Source organism: Symphalangus syndactylus, chromosome 23, assembly GCF_028878055.3.
Source record: "Symphalangus syndactylus isolate Jambi chromosome 23, NHGRI_mSymSyn1-v2.1_pri, whole genome shotgun sequence".
NCBI classification, from domain to species: Eukaryota; Metazoa; Chordata; class Mammalia; order Primates; family Hylobatidae; genus Symphalangus; species Symphalangus syndactylus.
Window position 1 is genome coordinate 53,007,880 of NC_072445.2, and position 18,488 is coordinate 53,026,367.

Genomic DNA, 18,488 nt, shown 5'->3' on the forward strand with positions numbered 1-18,488 from the left:
TCATTAAATATGTTAAGTGAATTAAAGCAGATAGTAACAGAAACCTATCTGGCATGTAATTAGAACTCAGTAAGTGTTAGCTGTTAATTAAAGTAATGATCATCCATTTCAATTCACAGATATACTATATGACCAGGTTAGAGTTTACAACCCTGAAATGTGCTACCTCTGAAATGTTAGGTTTCACTTGTTGACTATAGCATCTTATCTCACCCAGCACCTCTGCATCTTTATTCTTGAATTGTATCCAGACCGTGAGTGTCTTACCTCTGCTGTTTTCTCCCAGTCTGTCATCCTCCTGACTTTACTTCCTTGTCTACCCAATTCTTGCCCTACCAGGTCTTCTCGTGGAACCGTAGCTTCCCCTCACCAACTGCAAGAATTGTGTTCTTGAAAAGTACCACAGCAGCCAGGCATAGTAGCTAATGCCTGTAATCTCAGCCTCACTTTGAGAGGCTGAGGCAGGAGGATTGCTTGAGCCCAGAAGTTCAAGACCAGCCTGGACAATATGCCAAGACCCTGTCTTGACAAAAAAATACAAAAATTAGCTGGGTGTGGTAGTGCACACCTGTAGTCCCAGCTACTCGGGAGGCTGAGATGGGAGGATCTCTTGAGCCCAAGAGGTTGAGGCTACAATGAGCTGTCATCACATCATTGCACTCCAGCCTAGGCAGCAGAGTGAGGCCTCCTCCAAAAAAAAAAAAAAAAAAAAGAAAGAAAGAGAAAAAGAGAAAGGGAAGGGGGAAGGGGGAAGGGGAAAGGGAAAGGGGGAAGAAAGGAAGGGAGGGAGGGAGGGAAAAGAAAAGAAAAGCACCGTAGGCAGTGAGATCAAAGTCTTAGAGAAAATAAGGGGTTAGGAGAAAAGCAATTAGAAAATGACATTAAGCATATATCTTAAACTTAGATTCTCAATGATATACCCAGTATTCTTCCAAAACAAACTTGGTGGCATGTCTCTTGAATGAATCAGCTTCTTCACATGTTCAGAAAATTTTGCTGTAGTGATTGTAGGTTTGATCATCTGATGACTCTCTTTTTTAAAATTTTCAAACCAGGCTTTGTCTTGGAACTTAAAGTTTTTGACATTTGCATTCTTCTTGTGATAGGTTTCAAAGGTCTTCCAGATACTTATGTAACGCCTTCTACTTTTTATGATTCATAGAAGCATTTGTTGTATGTTTTCAATGTAGGTAATGTTAGATTATTGATAGAAAAGTATATAAACTTATCTCCAAACTACAGTTAATAAATCCTGATTGAAAATGGTACCTACTGTCCTACAAAACCTCATCCCTATACCATCATCCCAGGTCTCACTTTCTCTGCTAACTGTAGTCTACCTGCTGAGCTTGGCAACAGAACAATCCCATGAGTCTGTGGCCCTCAAATGAGCTGTGTTCTCTGGTGCTTTTTGCACAGATGATTCCCCCTCTTGGGATAACATTTCTTTGGCTTGTCAGCTTGGTGAATTCCTATTAAGTCCTCCTAAATTCTGCTCTAGGTGTTTCTCCTCCAAGAAAATTCCCTCTTTACCCAGTGAATCCCCTGCTTTTTTGGAGAGCTGCTGTGCACTTTATATTATTTTGTGATATATGTATAAAAAATCAGTTTCTTGTTTGAAAGACAAAAAGACTAATTTATTTTTGTATCCCAACAAAGTGGCAGACAGTACATGTGAAATGTTTGTTGACTGAACATAGCTCTTCATTCCTGTCTCTGTTGTCACACTTACACCATCCACTTAATTATTCATATATGTAGCTGTCTCTCTTGCATGGTTTTAAGCTTCCAGATGTCAGAGACCATGCCTAATTCCTCTAAATATTCCCTCAAAGCACTCCTAATATGCATTGTGGGAGTTAGTACTCAATAAATACTTGCTGCTTAGGAGAATACTTAGAACAGGGATGTCTGATCTTTTGACTTCCCTGGGCCACATTGGAAGAAGAAGAATTGTCTTGGGCCACACACAAAATACACTAATACTAATGATAGCTAATGAGTTAAAAAAAAAAAAATTAAATCACAAAAGAATCTCATAATGTTTTAAGAAAGTTTGTAAATTTGTGTTGGGCTGCATTGAAAGCCGTCCTGGGCCCCATGAGGTCCATGGGCCACGGGTTGGGCAAGTTTGACTTAGAAGATTTCGATGACCTGTTTAGTTCTCCAAGTTGGAATTGACAGAGGCTTCATAATAAGGAATTTGTCCTTAGGCTAATTTCCAGGACGCAAATGCCGTTTAACTGTATATCTTTCAGATCTAGGTTGCAGCCATTTCCAACAATTAATAATTAAAGTATTTTAATACATGAAAGAGAAATTTCTGGTTCAGAAGATACTTCTCTGATCACACACATCTCTCAAAGCACTGACTGGTGTAGGGCATTGTACATCAGAGCCTTTGGCCACCAAACTTCTAAGTAGCTAATTATAGTCAATATGCTGTAAACAGTGGTCAGAGGACTCCTTGACCCAGACATCTTTCAGAGTGAAGTGTGGGGAAAGAACTTCAGCTGTTTAGGATTTTTATTGTTGTTGTTGCAATAGGCTATTTATCCTCCTTTATTTTAGTTCTCCTTATTGAACTTTCCAGGTCTGTACTACCTACTAAATTAAGTACAGACTTCTCCTTTCAAGACCTGTCCAAGTATAGGTCCAATTTATCTTTACTGTTTTCTTTTTCTTTTCTTTTTTATTTTTAAGTCACAGTCTCACTCTGTCACCCAGGCTGGAGTGCAGTGGTGCAATCTCGACTCACTGCAACCTCCACTTCCCAGGTTCAAGTGATTCTCCTGCCTCAGCCTCCTGAGTAGCTGGGATTACAGGCATGTGCCACAACACCTGGCTAATTTTTTTATTTTTAGCAGAGATGGGGTTTCACCATCTTGGCCAGGCTGGTCTTGAACTCCTGACCTCGAGTGATCCACCCACCTCAGCCTTCCAAAGTGCTGGGATTACAGGCATGAGCCACTGCACCTGGCCTCTTTTTCTTTATTTTTATTATTGTTTTTGAGACAGAGTGTCACTCTGTCATCCAAGTCGGAGTGTGGTGGCACGATCATGGCTCACTATAACCTCCACCTCCTGGGCTCACTAGATCCTTCTGCCTCAGGCTTCCATGTAGCTGGGATTACAAGCATGTGCCACCACACCCAACTACTTTTTTTTTTATTTTTAGTAAAGATGGGGTCTTACTGTGTTGCCTAGGGTGGTCTTGAACTCCTGGACTCAAGTGATCCTCCCACCTCAAGTGATCCTAACCACCTCCCAAATTACTGGGGTTACAGGCATGAGCCACGCCGCCTGGCAACTGTACTGTTTTCTAGTGTTCCCCCGCCCCAGCCCCCCCACCCCCCGTATACTCTCTAATCTCATCAAACTGAACCCTTCGTAAGACACCTAGAATATTTTCATTTAAGTACTTTTGCTAACAAAATCACCTCTATTAGAAATGGCCCACATCCCTGCCTGTCAGTCTTCCCTGTCTTTTGAAGACCCTTTCCAGATCCTCTCTCTTCTTGACCACCACACCCCCATCCCCATGCCTGCATTCAGCTTTGATCCCTCTGTTCTGTGAGTTCTTGTGCCATTTTGTTTGTACCTCTTAAAGCACTTACATAAATATATATTTCAAAAGTCATTTAAAACTTATTTTTCTCTGATAATTGTGTATATTTTTAATAGCAACCTTTTTTTGTTCATCCCAAATTCTAGCCATACTATGTCAATACCTGAGATTATTGAGCTGCTAGATTTGTTGCAATATGGAAATCCCATTGCATCCTTTAAAATACCTTTTTATTTGTTTATCAGAATCACTGATAGATTTTTCCCCAAAATATGTTCCTCCAAGAAAATTCTGTGATCAAATAAGTTTGGGGAATGCTGCTGTTGAAATGTTGCATTGAATATGCAAGGAGAGTAACAACATATATTAGCATGTCAAAGTCTCTGAAAAGTACTGCCATAAAGAAACCCATATTTAACTGTGTTCAGCAGCATTTCTCAATTTAGTTGATGTCAGAAGCTTTTTAAGGGCTTGACCTTTGTTAACATCCTGTTCAATTTCTGTGCTTGTGAAATGCTGGTCTAGAGAAATAATTATTTTTAAGTAAGTCATCAGAAATATTCTGCATTTTCTGACAGTCTCTGAAGTCTTCACTGCTGTTAAATGCAGGCAGTCTTGCCCCAAAATTGCAGGATTGTGGTGGTGATTTAAGTAAATCCTCACAACTGGATTATGTTTAACTCACTAATGTAAAAAAATTATTTCTGAGTTCTTATTCTGTACTCAGTCCTACATGAATAGATGGGATTGGGGACAGGGATTATATACCATGTGACCTGGCCTCTGTTTTCAAGGGGTTTAAATCTTAAAGATATATGAGACTCAAATGCAGACAGTTACTGAAGGCAACAGAATTTTATGTGTGCCAATAAGTGCTAAGCTGTTTTGTCGACCCTAGGAGTCTTGGGATATTAGAAGTAGTCAAGGCCAAGATAGTCTCTAAGGCTGGTGAGGAATTGAGAGAGCTGAGCCTTGAACTGTGTGTTCAAGAGTAGGCAGGTATGATCAGGCAGAGTGGAAAGACAAAGTGGGATAAAGGCATGTAAATTGCATGAGTTGTGTGGTAAAAACTCATGGTGTGGGTGACCTGGAAGAGATCAACCTGCTTGTCCTGGAAGAGAAGAGGAGCTTTTGTGTTTTGCAAAAATAGAACTACTGTCAATGTGGAAAATAAGAACTGTCTCTCCTTATTGTCTCTCCAAATCCTGGAACCTAGAATGTCTTCTAAAATATCAAATTGTATTTAGTTTATTTCTTTGGAATATACAAAAATACTAATACTTGAATACTTAGAGAAGTCCACATGATTAAAAACGAATGTTTTGGAGAATGAAAGGGAGGATGGGCATTGGAGAGTGGTCAGAAATAAACACACCTTTAGGCAAGTGTCAGTGAAATGCTGTTTTCTAAGGAGTCAGCAGTCAAACCTATGTGTCGGGGTCAGTTAGGTCTGTTTCAAGGGATGTTCTTTTTTGGTTCACTAGATATTTGCTGAGCAAAATCATTGCCTCTTTCTGTAATGAAGCCACACAGGTATCTCAACAGTAGTCTGTACTTGACTAAGAGTCATGGCTTTGACTGATACAATCAACAAAAGGCCATTTATTTATTTATTTTTGAGATTGAGTCTTGCTCTGTCACCAAGGCAGGAGTGCAGTGGCATGATCTCGGCTAACTGCAACCTCTGCCTCCTGGGTTCAAGCAATTCTCATGCCTCAGCCTTCCTAGTAGCTGAGATTATAGGCTCATGCCACCATGCTCAGCCCATAATTTTTAAAATAATGTGTTTAGTATGGTTTATGTTGAATCTGATAGATGTTTATATTATTCATTCTCATTTCATTTGTTTTCCATATTGTTAAAGGATGAATTTGGCGCATTAAAATTTTAAATAATTTATTTGTGCAGACAGTGATTCATGAATTGGGCAGCTCCAAACTGGAAGGGATTTGGGGCTCCACTGAAGGGGCATGAAGGGAAAGCTTTTGTAGGGTGAACTCAGAAGGAAAGCAAAGAAATTCTTTGATTGGTTAAAGTTTGAGTAGTTGTTTTATTTGTACTGTCCCAGTGGAAAATTCTTGATTATATAACTAATGCTCAGTTGGCTGCTGGTGATTGGCAGTGATTGGCTGAGTTTAAGTTTTGTTTTGTTTATGTAGAAACCCAGGACCTTGAAGCAATCTCAGCCTGTTAACTTTATTTTAGTAGTTTATATATATGAAAGCGATGAAGATTAAGATTTCAAATGTATATGAAATTTTTTATTTTTACATTATAGTATCACATTTTTTTCCCTAAAGGATAGCATACTATATTTGATTATAGTGTCAGTATTACTGATACTGGAAACATTTTTCTTCACAACTACCAAAGAAGGACATATAGCTTCTAGAGTTTGGGGCAGTAACCTTGAGTCTGACTTAGGATGAGTGAGGAGCCCAATCACCTCATGCAGGATGATTTTCTTCCCTGCACTCAAAAGTGTAGAATTATGCATGTGATTGGACCTTTTTTTTTTTTTTTTTTGAGACGGAATCTTGCTCTGTCGCCCAGGATGGATGGAGTGCAGTGGCGCGATCTCGGCTCACTGCAAGCTCCGCCTCCCAGGTTCATGCCATTCTCCTGCCTCGGCCTCCCAAGTAGCTGGGACTACAGGCACCTGCCACCACGCCTGGCTAATTTTTTGTATTTTTAGTAGAGGCGGGGTTTCACCATGTTAACCAGGATGGTCTCAATCCCCTGACCTTGTGATCTGCCTGCCTCAGTCTCCCAAAGTGCTGGGATTACAGGTGTGAGCCACTGCGCCTGGCCCCTGGACTGAGCTCTCAGTTTTGTTCGAGTCCCTTAGAAACCTCAAGAAAGGTGTATCAATGAATGAATTACAGGGTGTATCAATGAATGAAGTACAGGGTATATCAGTGAATGAAGTAGAGGGTGTATCAATGAATGAAGTACAGTGATGATGCACTACAGGGTTTACTTTTCCTTCTGTAGCAAGGATCCTTGTTCTAAAATGAATGATGAGTAAGTTTGGGTAGCAGCAGATGAGCTTTGTGGCTTCCCTCTTTTCTTTTCTGCCCAGTCTCCATTTATTCTTAACAAGCATTTATTCAGAAACACAAAAGAAGGTAGCAGAATTACATTGGTATTCCCATGTTATGGGCTATCTTCTAAGTGAGAAAGACTTTTAAAGTGCTTAAAATGCTGAAATAGGATTGGTTTTCTAAGAAGAATGAAGAAAACCTTCTTGGAATGTCAATGAAGAAAGGATAATTTTGTTATTGACAGCTAAGAAGGTGAATGTACTACTGGCTACAAACCAGCACTGGTTCATTGCTGCTGCTGGTGGTTATTATTGTGCTGTGGCTGTGGCATAAAGGGCACATATGAGAACTCCAGAGAGCTCACTGGGATTCCGCTAGTCTGTCCCAGCCCCGTTGGGTTACTGGATTCATCATAACGTAAATGGGAAACCTGTATTTAATTACCTTTGGTCTGTGCTGTTTCATATAATGGCCTTATTGTAACCCAAGTGACTTTTCTTTCCTCTGTTAAATAAAGCAGTGATTTACATGGGTTTTAAGGAATAAAGCAAGCAAAATGAAAAGGTATAGTCAAAAATGTGGTTCATAAAGTTTTATTATTGTTTTACCTTCTTAGAACTGAGGCCTTCCTGAATAGTCTTCCACTTAAGGAAATTTTCATGGCAGAAATCTCAAGTTTTTTGTACAGAATGGAAATCCATGACTTGCTTAGAATTAAAAACACTTGTGCATTTTTATTTATAACCTCTATAAATGTTTATCTTGTTTTAAAGGGTAGACATACAAATATGTTGAGACTCGCTTGATGGCAGCCAGAGATACCAGTTATTCTAGTTCCCCTCTAAAACCTGAAGACAAAAATCACATTCCCATTGTGTCTGTCTGAGGGAATGACATAAGGCAATAAGGGCTCATTCCCTTTCAGCTAATTCATGGAATTTCAAGAAAATGATGTTTCAATTTCATCATTATAGGAATGGGATGATTTTTCTTCCCTGCACTCGAAAGTGTGATTTCAAGAAAGAATTATGCATGTGATTGGACATTTTTTTTCCCTGCTACTGAGCTCTCAGTTTTGTTCGAGTCCCTCAGAGCTCTGTAAGGAGTGTCACACCCAGTGATGGAGAAAAGGCATCCTGCTGTTTTTGCCTGTACCTTTCTGTGTCCTCTGCCCTGGAAAATCTACTTTCTTTGCCCCATGATTCTATTTCCTATGAAGAAGGGTTAAACCATGGGGTAAATGCCGCCATTTCTTTTTCACAGTAATTTTCCAGTTTGTGAATTGGGGATATCAGAGATTGATCAAGAGTAACTATCAGGAAGGCCAAGAACTGTCATAAGATTGCATAACTTAGAAATCATAATTGAGCTCCTTAATTTTATACATGAAGAAAATATTTACAAAGCAAGTCAACCTGACATTTTATTGCCTTGAAAACTATTTCCTAGCCAAATGCAATGGTTCACACCTGTAATCCCAGCACTTTGGGAGGCTGAGGTGGGGGGATTACTTGAGGTCAGGAGTTTGAGACCAGCCTGGGGCAACATAGTGTCTTAAGAAAGTAAAAAATTACCCAGGTCTGGTGGCACACACCTGTAGTCCTAGTTATTTGGGAGGCTGAGGTAGGAGGATCAGTTGAGCCCAGGAGTTCAAGGTTGCAGTGAGCCATGATCACATCACTGCACTCCATCCTAAACAACAGAGTGAGACCCTATCTCTGGAGAAAAAAAAGAAAGCTATTTCCTTTTCAGGGTTTTTTCCAGGTGCAATTTCAGTCATTTCTGAGTTATTAATGTGTAAAACAAACCTTTTAACAAGTGCATGTGTAGCTGATGGTGGGGAAGAAATGGAAACTTGCTTTTAAATGTCTATTCAGTGTTAAAATATATGAGTTATTTAAAACCATGGTTTTTAAATGAGAAAAACTCCCACATATATTATGTTAGAGTATATGTATTTATCAAAGGAAAATATGCATATATTTTAACAAAAATTTAAGAAAAAATTAAATATAAAAATTGATTTAAAAATATTTAATCACATGCAGTAAGGATTGTGGCATCTTTCTTTATCTTGATGCTCTTCCTTTGGCATTTCTTACAAATCATTAAAAATATCTGAATGATTGTCTGAATTCATTCTGTGCAACCAAGAGAGAAATTCATTATGCCCATGCCATGTTTTTGAGCAAATATTAAGAGTTTATCACTTCAGTCAGTAATGTGTTTGAATTTGGCTTCTGATCTTCATGAAGAGGAATATCTTTCAGATCATGTTATCAAGGTGCTGAATTTACCTTATGTTTTTTCTCTTTCATTGTTTCCCTCTGATGTGGCTGCTGTGTTGACAACCCTCTGTATCCCTGCTGCTGAATTTTTTTTTTCCATCATTAAGGAAACCTCCCAAGGTAAGCACTAATATGAAATTTGGCATGTATACTGGCTTAGTGTGCAAAAATCCAGGATTTAATTTATCACTGTAACCCATGTAGAACATCTGTCTCATTGAGAACTAAAAACAGCATCCTAATTTAAAACTCAACATCATGAACAAACAATATCGGTGTTAACATAAAGTTAGAATGTCACTCTACATTGACAGAGCACTTTCACACATTATTTCATTCTCAGAATGAATGCTGTAATCTTCAAAACAAACCTGTCAGGTTATTGTTTCTATTTTCTTGATGATTAAATGAGGCTCAGAGAGATGAAATAGCATGTCCTAACTCACAGATTGAGTGAATGGAAGAGCTGGGACTGCACGGTATCAACAGCCTAGAATGTGGAGGAACAACTATAGAAAGATCATAGGATGGCAGTTGGTAATTGTGATTACTGATTGGACAAATGATCTTTTCCTATGCCCCACTAAGATTAGTTGTTACCATTGGAAAAGTTCTTCACACTTTTAAATAGAGATTCAACATTCTACCAACTTTATATGCCTCATTGGAGTTCCTAGCCCATCACAATGGCCACTAGTTAGTTTTTTCCCCACCTGCTTTGGCCAACCTTTGATAGTATTTTTATCAGTGAGAAGGCCAGAAGTTAGAGAATAGTTAGAGGAGGGAAGTGGGGGAATATGAGAAGTAAGGAATCTGAATGACCAGCCCCTGAATAACTGAAGATTGATTTTGTTACCAGTGAGCATTTTGCTGAGTATCAGAGGGACACTTAGCACCAAAAGGAATGAGAAATTTGACCAGCCCCTGGCCAGTGATACTGATTATAGCTGTGGTTCTTGAGATAGGATTAGAACAGGCTTTACCTACACAAATTATATGGTCAGAATCTAAGACAAGTTGGGTGACCGCATGGAATCCAGAAAAGACAAAGCTTACTTTCCCCTGGGGTTATGAAGAACAATCCATCTTAGCTCTTGGATTATGGAAACCCACTAAAATGCTGCTGTATGCCTTATACTTATTGAAGAAAGAGTTTCAGCTTTAGCAAGGGAGGCATGCATTGAACAAATGATATAAGATCTGTTAAGAAAGAGGAAATATATAATATATTAGAAAAGTATTAACAGTGGCATTCTGGCCAAATCTAGGGAATCAGGAGATTCTCTCCGAGCAATTGTCGATGTAGATATAATCCCTAAAACTGGTTTCTACTGGAATGTATAAGTGCTGTTTATCTAGCTTTTACATCCCTTGCTGTTGGTTCCCCAAAGTTTCAGAACAGTCAGTCTTGTAGTACAAAGTACTCCCCCACAGAAAAATATCAGTGAAATACTGCACAACTCCACATATGCCTGCTTTGTGAGGGAAAAGCACCGAAATGAAAAAGAGACACAAAAACATTTTTAAAAATCACCATTGCTTTGTACACAGGAATGTTCTTATCACTTTCTAGTGAGTATATATAGCCTAGTGGTTCCCAGCCTTATTTTTGCTGGATATCCTATTGATTATTCCTAAGAAGTGTCATGACATTTTCAAAATAAAATTAAAGCTGAATCACAATGTTAGACAGTGCATATATGCATGCCATAAGGCACATCTGGAAAGCATAAAGATCATCTTGAACTCAAAGAAATGACACAATAGAATCAAATAAAGATGGACACAAAGTAGATACAGGCCTTTCCTCATAGAAACTGTAAATGTTGAAAGAAAGTGGGAAAGGGAAAGGTGCTTTTAATGATGATTATGTAAGAATAAAATTTTATTTAAAACGATGAGATTTGGGCATAAGTAATCAAAAGCATCAGAGAAGCCTGGTTGTTTCGATTTAACAAATAATTATTCTGGGCAGGGGACAGGTGCCTCATGAGTCAGACAGAGCCCTAGCATTCTAATGGGGGTAGGGGGAGGGGAATATAGTTGACCTCTGAACAACACAGGTTTGAACTGCCCAGGTCCACTTATATGCAAATTTTTTTCAACCAAACGCAGATGGAAAATACAGTATTCAGGGGACATGAAACCCATGTATACAGAAGGCCAACTTTTCCTATAGGTGGGTTCCAGGGGACCAACAGAGTAGGACTGGAGTCTGTGTGGATTTTGGTATACATGGGGGTTCTAGAACCAATTCCCCACATATACCAAAGGATGATTGGTATGTGCACAATATAATATAAAATTGATTATATTAAAGACCACAAAAGGCAAAATATTTGTGAAATTCATAGAATGAAAGTTCCTATTCAGACTTCTGCTGTCAGAAATGACAGACGAGGTAATTAGCATTGCCCTTTCCACTGAAGACAACTAGGACTGGACAAAATATTAAAAACTTGTGCTCGAAGGCACTGGAGATAAGCCAAGTTAGTGAGGAATTACTAGACCAAGATCCAGAAAGAGGTAAAAATTTAGAGAGATGAACCTAGCGTTTAGATATATGCCATTCAGGAAGGAGCGGCTTAAAGACAGAGCAAATACATATTGCTGACTGCTTTGTGGGGCTGAGGAGGACAAAGTACTGGAGTTCAGATCCTTCTAGAGGTGGAGTCCTTGCTAATCTCCTTATACTTTGGGTTGGTAAAGTGGATTGAGATGCAGCCAGGGGTAGGGAATGAAGGTGAAACAGAGTTAAACCAGCCATCACATGGATTGTTGTGTGATTCCAAGCCATTTGTATAATCCAGGAAATCTCAAACACAAAAATTGGAACAAAGTGATACCAGAATGCAGGTGCCCATAGGCACCTGGCAGAAGTGAATGAAATCCTAAGTCTTCAGTGATTCCACAAACTGTTTTAAAAATACAACGTCCAATACACTGTCAAAGTTAAGGAGGTACATGACAAGATGTGGCATGAACGAGAGCCAACAGAAATAATACAAATTAGAAATAGACCCATAGATGCTTCAGATGACCAAATTATTGGACAAGAACTTCAAAATGAATATATTTGTTATCTTCAAAGACATAAAACATAAGATTGAAAAATGTTGGAGAGAACTAGAAGTTATAGAAAGTGGCATAACTGATTTGGAAAATAACCCAATAGAAATAAATCCTCAATCTGAAAAACCCAAAACCGAAATTAAGAATTTAGTGCAAGGGTTTAGCAGCAGATAGATCCAGCTGCCTTTAATCCTTTCTTAAGAAGATCCAAATGCCTAGCTGGTCCAGTTGAGTTAATGATAACTCAGCCATGGTTGAGTTACCATTATTCTTACCCAACTGCTATGCAGGAAAGGTCTCACATCCTATCAATCCCTGGGATTGTACTCTTTGAATACTATTATTAGTAACAGCTGTGTTTAATTGAGAGGGAGTTGGTATAGGCATGAATAAGTAAAGCATAGGGGAAACTGTACTGTGTGATACTGTAATGGCAGATATATGACATTATGCATTTGTCAAAATTCATAGAACCATACAGCTGACAGAATGCACCTTAATATAAACTGTGAAATTTAGTTATGAATAATGTATCAATATTGGTTCATCAGTTATAACAAATATACCACACTGATAAAGATGTTAATAATTGGGGAAACAATTCTTAACAGTAGGGAGTGGGGACAAGTGAGACTATATAGGAACTCTATACTATCTGCCCAATTTTTCTGTAATCCTAAAACTGCTGTAAAAAAAGTCATAATTGTGAAAAAATCACTATAATTCTTATTAACAGAATGAAAAAGAAAAACTATGTGACCATATCAGTAAGATGCAGAAAAAGGCCGGGTGCAGTGACTCATGCCTGTGACTCATGCCTGTGATCCCAGGCCTTGGGAAGCCAAGGCGGGAGGATTGTTTGAGACTAGCCTGAGCAACATAGCAAGACCTTGTCTCTACTAAAAATAAAAAAAGTTAGCAGGGCATGATGGCATATGCCTGTAGTACCAGCTACTCTGGAGGCTGAGGTGGGATGATCACTTGAGCACGGTAAGTTGAGGCTGTAGTGAGCTTGATCATGCAACTGCACTCCAGCCTGGGTGACAGACCCCCATCTCAAAAAAAAAAAAAAGGGGGTGAGACGCGGTGGCTCACGCCTGTAATCCCAGCACTTTGGGAAGCCAAGGCAGACGGATGATGAGGTCAGGAGATCAAGACCAGCCTGGCTAACACAGCGATACCTATCTCTACTAAAAATACAAAAATTAGCTGAGTGTGGTGGCACACGCCTGTAGTCCAGCTACTTGGGAGGCTGAGGCAGGAGAATCACTTGAACCGGGAAGCAGAGGTTGCAGTGAGCCAAGATTGTGCCACTGCACTCCAGCATGGGCGACAAAGCAAGACTCCGTCTCAAAAAAAAAAGATACAGGAAAAAAAGCATTTGACGGAATTCAATATTTATATATGAACTTATGATACAAACTTGTAGCAAGCTAACAGTAGACAGAAACCTCAATATGATAAAAGGCCTGTGAGAAATCTACATCTGACATCCTATGTAATAGTAAAAGACTGAATACTTTCTACCTAAAATGGGGAATAAGGCAGGATATTGATTTAACCACTTATATTGTACATTGACAGGGGGTCCTAGGCAGTGCAGTTAAGCAAGAAAAGAAGTAAAGGAAATTCAAGATGGAAAGGAAGTAGCAAAAGTATATTTACAATAAGGTACAATAAGGTTGTATACTTGGAAAACCTTAAGAAATATGCAAACAAGCTCCTGCAAGGTGGCAGAAAAAAGGTCAAAATATATTTATACTATCAATAAACAATTCAAAAATAAAATTTTTAACCATCAAAACATCAAAAACATTAAATACTTGGGATACATTGAGTGAAAAACAGGCAGAGCTTCTAAAAGCCCATATTTGGTTATTTGATTGTAGACAGATGTGCCAAGACATAGAATTAGGAAAGTGTCGACTGTGCTTAGGTAAGGGCAAAGTGTAGAGTTGGACTAAAGGTACATGAAGAGGAATCTTGGGTGACTGAAGTATATTTACCCACAGCACTCCTGACACCAAATATATGATGTTTTCCCCAGCACCAGTAAATTCTTCAGTTCTCCAGAATCAACTGAGTGCCCTACTATCTAGTTCAATTCTGGCATGTTACCTGCAGTTAGCACAGACCTACAGGTTAAGGGCTCAGTCCCACAAGGCTGCCTCTACCTTAGATGCCATTCACAAGTCCTAGGTTGCCACCTATACTTCTGACCTACCGGCTATAAATCAAGAGTTCCCATGTCCCCCTCCTCAGGTTCCATAATTTGCTAGAATGACTCACAGAACTCAGGAACACCCTTTACATAATATTGCCAGCTTATGATAAATGGTAAGACTCAGGAAGAGTCAGATGGCAGCAATGCACAGGGCAAGGCAGCATGAAGCCTCTCTGCCCTTTCTGTGTGTACTGCTTGTGTTCAGCAACCCAGATGCTCTCCCATCCTTGTAGTTTAGGGATGTTTATGGAGGCTCCATCACATAGGCATAATTGATTGAATCCATTGAACTCAGTCTCTAGTGTCTCTCACCTCACAGAAGTCCAGAATGGGGCTAAATGTCCCAACCCTCTAATCCTGCCTTGGTCTTTCTGGTAACCAGCCCTATCTTGAAGTCACCTAGGGAACCCAGCCACCAGTCATCTCATTAGCATACAAAAGACACTCTTATCACTGCACAGTGATGTCTCACCCAGCTGTGGCAGGCCTTGATGTCAGGGTTGGACCTTGATACCTTCCTTCAATGTCTGTATTGCCTGTTTTGAACAAAGCTTGATCAGTAGGGAGACTAATGGTAGTATTCAGTAAAATATATCAGAAAAAAAGGAAATAAGGGTTTGCACAGGAGCAGTGCCCATTAGAGTAGGAAAGAGGAAGGGAAGAATCATGAAAACATTACAGAAATAAAGTAACCAGGACTTTGATGCTAACAGCATATAGGAGAAGACAGTACAGCAAGAGTCAGAGATGTCTCTGGGGTTTGAAACTGCGTGAATGAAAAATCAGCAGAAGCTAAAGAAGGAAGAACTAGTTTGGTTCAGTGGGAAGTTGATTACATTGTAGAGTGGGCTGAGTTGGAAATAATGGCAGCCATCTGATAGGATGCTTAGCAGGTGATACGAATTTGCAGACTCTGCCTTAGAAAGATCAGGTAAATTATTGGGGTGAAGAGAGTAGGAAGTGGAGGAAGAGTTATCTCTTGTCAAGGAAAACAGGATTAAGTGGAATAGAAGACATGAGAGAATAGAGGATAGCACCTTGGGACTCTCTCTGCTTTAGAGAATGAAAAGAGGAGGAAGAACCAATGAAAATTAAGAAAAGCCATGGATTCATGAATGGTGCTGCTGGTGGTGGGGTTGAGAATTCATACACTTGTTCTCCCCAGATTGGGTGTCTTTCTTTTTTTAAGAGACAGGGTCTCACCCAGGCTGGAGTACAGTGGCACAATCATAGCTCACTGCATCCTCGAACTCCAGCCTCAAACTCCTGGGCTCAAGTGATCCTCCTGCCTCAGCCTCCCAAGTAGCTGAGACTAGAGACATGAGCCACTACACTTGGCTAATTTTTTTTTTTTTTTGAGATGGAGTCTTGCTCTGTTGCCCAGACTGGAGTGCAGTGGCGTGATCTCGGCTCACTGCAAGCTCTGCCTCCTGGGTTCACGCCATCCTCCCACCTCAGGCTCCCGAGTAGCTGGGACTACAAGCGCCCACCACCACACCTGGCTAGTTTTTTGTATTTTTAGTAGAGACGGGGTTTCACCGTGTTAGCCAGGATGGTGTCGATCTCATGACTTCGTGATCCACCCACCTCGGCCTCCCAAAGTGCTGAGATTACAGGCGTGAACCACCATTCCCGGCCTCTAATTTTTTAATTCTTTGTAAAGATGAGGTCTGTGTTGCTCAGGCTGGTCTCAAACTCCTGGCTTCAAGCTATCCTCCTTCCTCGGCCTCCCCAATTGGGTTTCTTTTGTTCCTAACTCCTAAAAGTTATTTTTTCTAAGTGTTGTGTTAGGGCAAGGAGAAGATGAAGATATTCTTCCTGCTGAGTTTTAAAAGTTAGATTTAAATTTTTTTATATAGCATGTGTAATTTAGCGTATCAGAATACAAGGGAAATGTATATAAGTTTCTGTCTTTATAAATTGCTTTGTACCGTATCTTTGGATTTTTCTCTTTGATAAATGTTACATTTTGTAAATATGCACTCTTGAGTGGAGAAACATTTATTTCAGCATAAGCCTCATGCATACCTTTTAGTACTTTTACCCAGTCACCGTATTATGATGTAGTATTTATGGAAGTGTGTTTTGTTTCTTTTAAACAGAAAAGCAAGCTTTTGGGCAAATATGAGACATCTGCTTCTTACCTCTCTGTAGTTTACAGGGGGAAAAAAGAGGCTTTGTCTCATAATTTGTAGGATTGGAGTGTCTTTCCTTCTCAGTGTGACTGTAGTTTTGAGTCTGAGGTTTTTGTCTGAGAAGTATTGCAGATAGGTGTAAATGAGGGAAATTCGGCTGGGTGTGGTAGCTCATGCCTGTAATCACAGCACTTTGGGAGGCTGAGGCAGGAGGATTTCTTGAGGCCAGGAGTTTGAGACCAGCCTGGGCAACATAAGGAGACCTTGTCTTTAAAATAACAATAACAATAATAATAATAACATTATTATTGTTATTATTATTAGCTGGGCATAGTAGCATGTCCCTGTAGTCCCTGCTGCTTGGGAGGCTGAGGTGGGAAGATCGCTTGAGCCCAGGAGTCTGTGGCTTCAGTGAGGTATGATCTTGCCACTGCACTCTAGCCTGGGTGACAGCAAGAGCTTGTCTCTTTGAGAAAAAAAAAAAAAAGAAGAAGGCCGGGCGCGGTGGCTCACGCTTGTAATCCCAGCACTTTGGGAGGCCGAGGCGGGCGGATCACGAGGTCAGGAGATCGAGACCACGGTGAAACCCCGTCTCTACTAAAAATAGAAAAAATTAGCCGGGCGTGGTGGCGGGCGCCTGTAGTCCCAGCTACTCGGAGAGGCTGAGGCAGGAGAATGGCGTGAACCCGGGAGGCGGGGCTTGCAGTGAGCCGAGATTGTGCCACTGCATCCAGCCTGGGTGACAGAGCGAGACTCCGTCTCAAAAAAAAAAAAAAAAAGAAGAAGAAGAAGGGGGAAAGTGCTTGTAGGTTTAGCCACCTTCTGATTAACTTTGGATTTTGGCAGGAGGTGGTGCAGAGGAAGAAGACACTTGTGTGGAGGATCACTACCTAATTATGCCATTACGTATGCTCTATTGATAGGTACAGGGAAGTGTCCTCAGTCAAAGCAGCTCTGTCTGCAGAAGCCCAGTTTCTGCATTCCCAGGTGGCCCCAGAATGTCTGGCATGTTCCAAGACCCCTCGCTTGTCACGGTTTTGTCTTATCTGGGACAAGTTTCTTTCCTTCCTGAGGAGCCACATTGAAACACACACAGGAATAAAAAAAGAATTCTTCCTCCTTTTTTTCATTTTCTTCTTCTGTCCCTCAATATTTATTGAGAACCTTCTATGTCCCAAGTTAGGACTACATAGCTAGAAGAGATTTTTTTTTTTTTTGAGACGGAGTTTCACTCTTGTTGGCCAGGCTGGAATGCAATGGTGCGATCTTGGCTCACTGCAACCTCCACCTCCCAAGTTCAAGAAATTCTCCTGCCTCAGCCTCCTGAGTAGCTGGGATTACTGGCATGTGTCACCACGCCTGGCTAATTTTGTGTTTTTAGTAAAGACAGGGTTTCTCCATGTTGGTCAGGCTGGTCTCGAACTCTCGACGTCAGGTTATCTGCCTGCCTTGGCCTCCCAAAGTGCTAGAGTGAGCCACAATGCCTGGTGCTAGAAGAGATTTTTAAACTTAGACCATTTAAATCTTCTTATTCAAGACCAAGGAGACTGATGCTTAATTGGCTAAAGCCGTCCGGGGGAGAGCTTGGCTCCAGTCTAGGCCTCCTGATTGCCATTCAGGTACAGTCCAGGATGATCTCAGCATCTGTGGATTTTGGTATCCTCAGGGGCTCCTGGAACCAGTCTCCAAGGATGCAGAGGGACAAGTGTATTTTCTTTGACACCATATGATTGTAAATGAGTTTTTCTATGTATTGGATTTTATGTGCCAAGATATAAGGAAAGAGTAAGAAGGAAGAATCTCGGGGAAAACATATAAATAACTGAAAAATCACTTTGTGTGGGATCATACTCTTTTTTACTCGGTTTGCTCACTTTAAACTCAACAATTTTTTTGTTTAGTATCTTATAATTTCATATATGATTTATTTGAGTGTTAGAGCTTGTGAATTAAATTCACTTTCAATGTTTTTTGTTTTATTTATGAGTTAGGTTGCTGAACTTCAAGATGTTTGATCTCACTTCTATGTTTATAAATTTTTGGCAAAATTGTAAGCTGAAGAAATTGACTACATTATAACAAAACAAAATTGTTACTTTTTGAAACTGAATCATTTGAAGAAGCACACAGATACATACCAAAAACCTGCCTTTATAA

The 18,488-nt window shown here is 40.1% G+C and overlaps 1 protein-coding gene across 7 annotated transcripts in view; it reads left to right on the plus strand.

Annotated features, from left to right (window-relative positions):
• Window positions 1–18,488, plus strand: part of KIF13A (kinesin family member 13A) — a 244,840-nt gene that overhangs the window by 92,950 nt on the left and 133,402 nt on the right. For all 7 annotated transcript variants that reach the window (XR_008654282.2, XM_055264088.2, XM_063632214.1 and 4 more), the window contains exon 3: window positions 9,008–9,020. Coding sequence is in view for 6 of the 7 variants with exons in the window: in XM_055264088.2 (XP_055120063.1) it covers window positions 9,008–9,020 (13 nt within the window). In the remaining variant the exon portion in view is untranslated. The remainder of the gene's footprint in view (window positions 1–9,007; window positions 9,021–18,488) is intronic.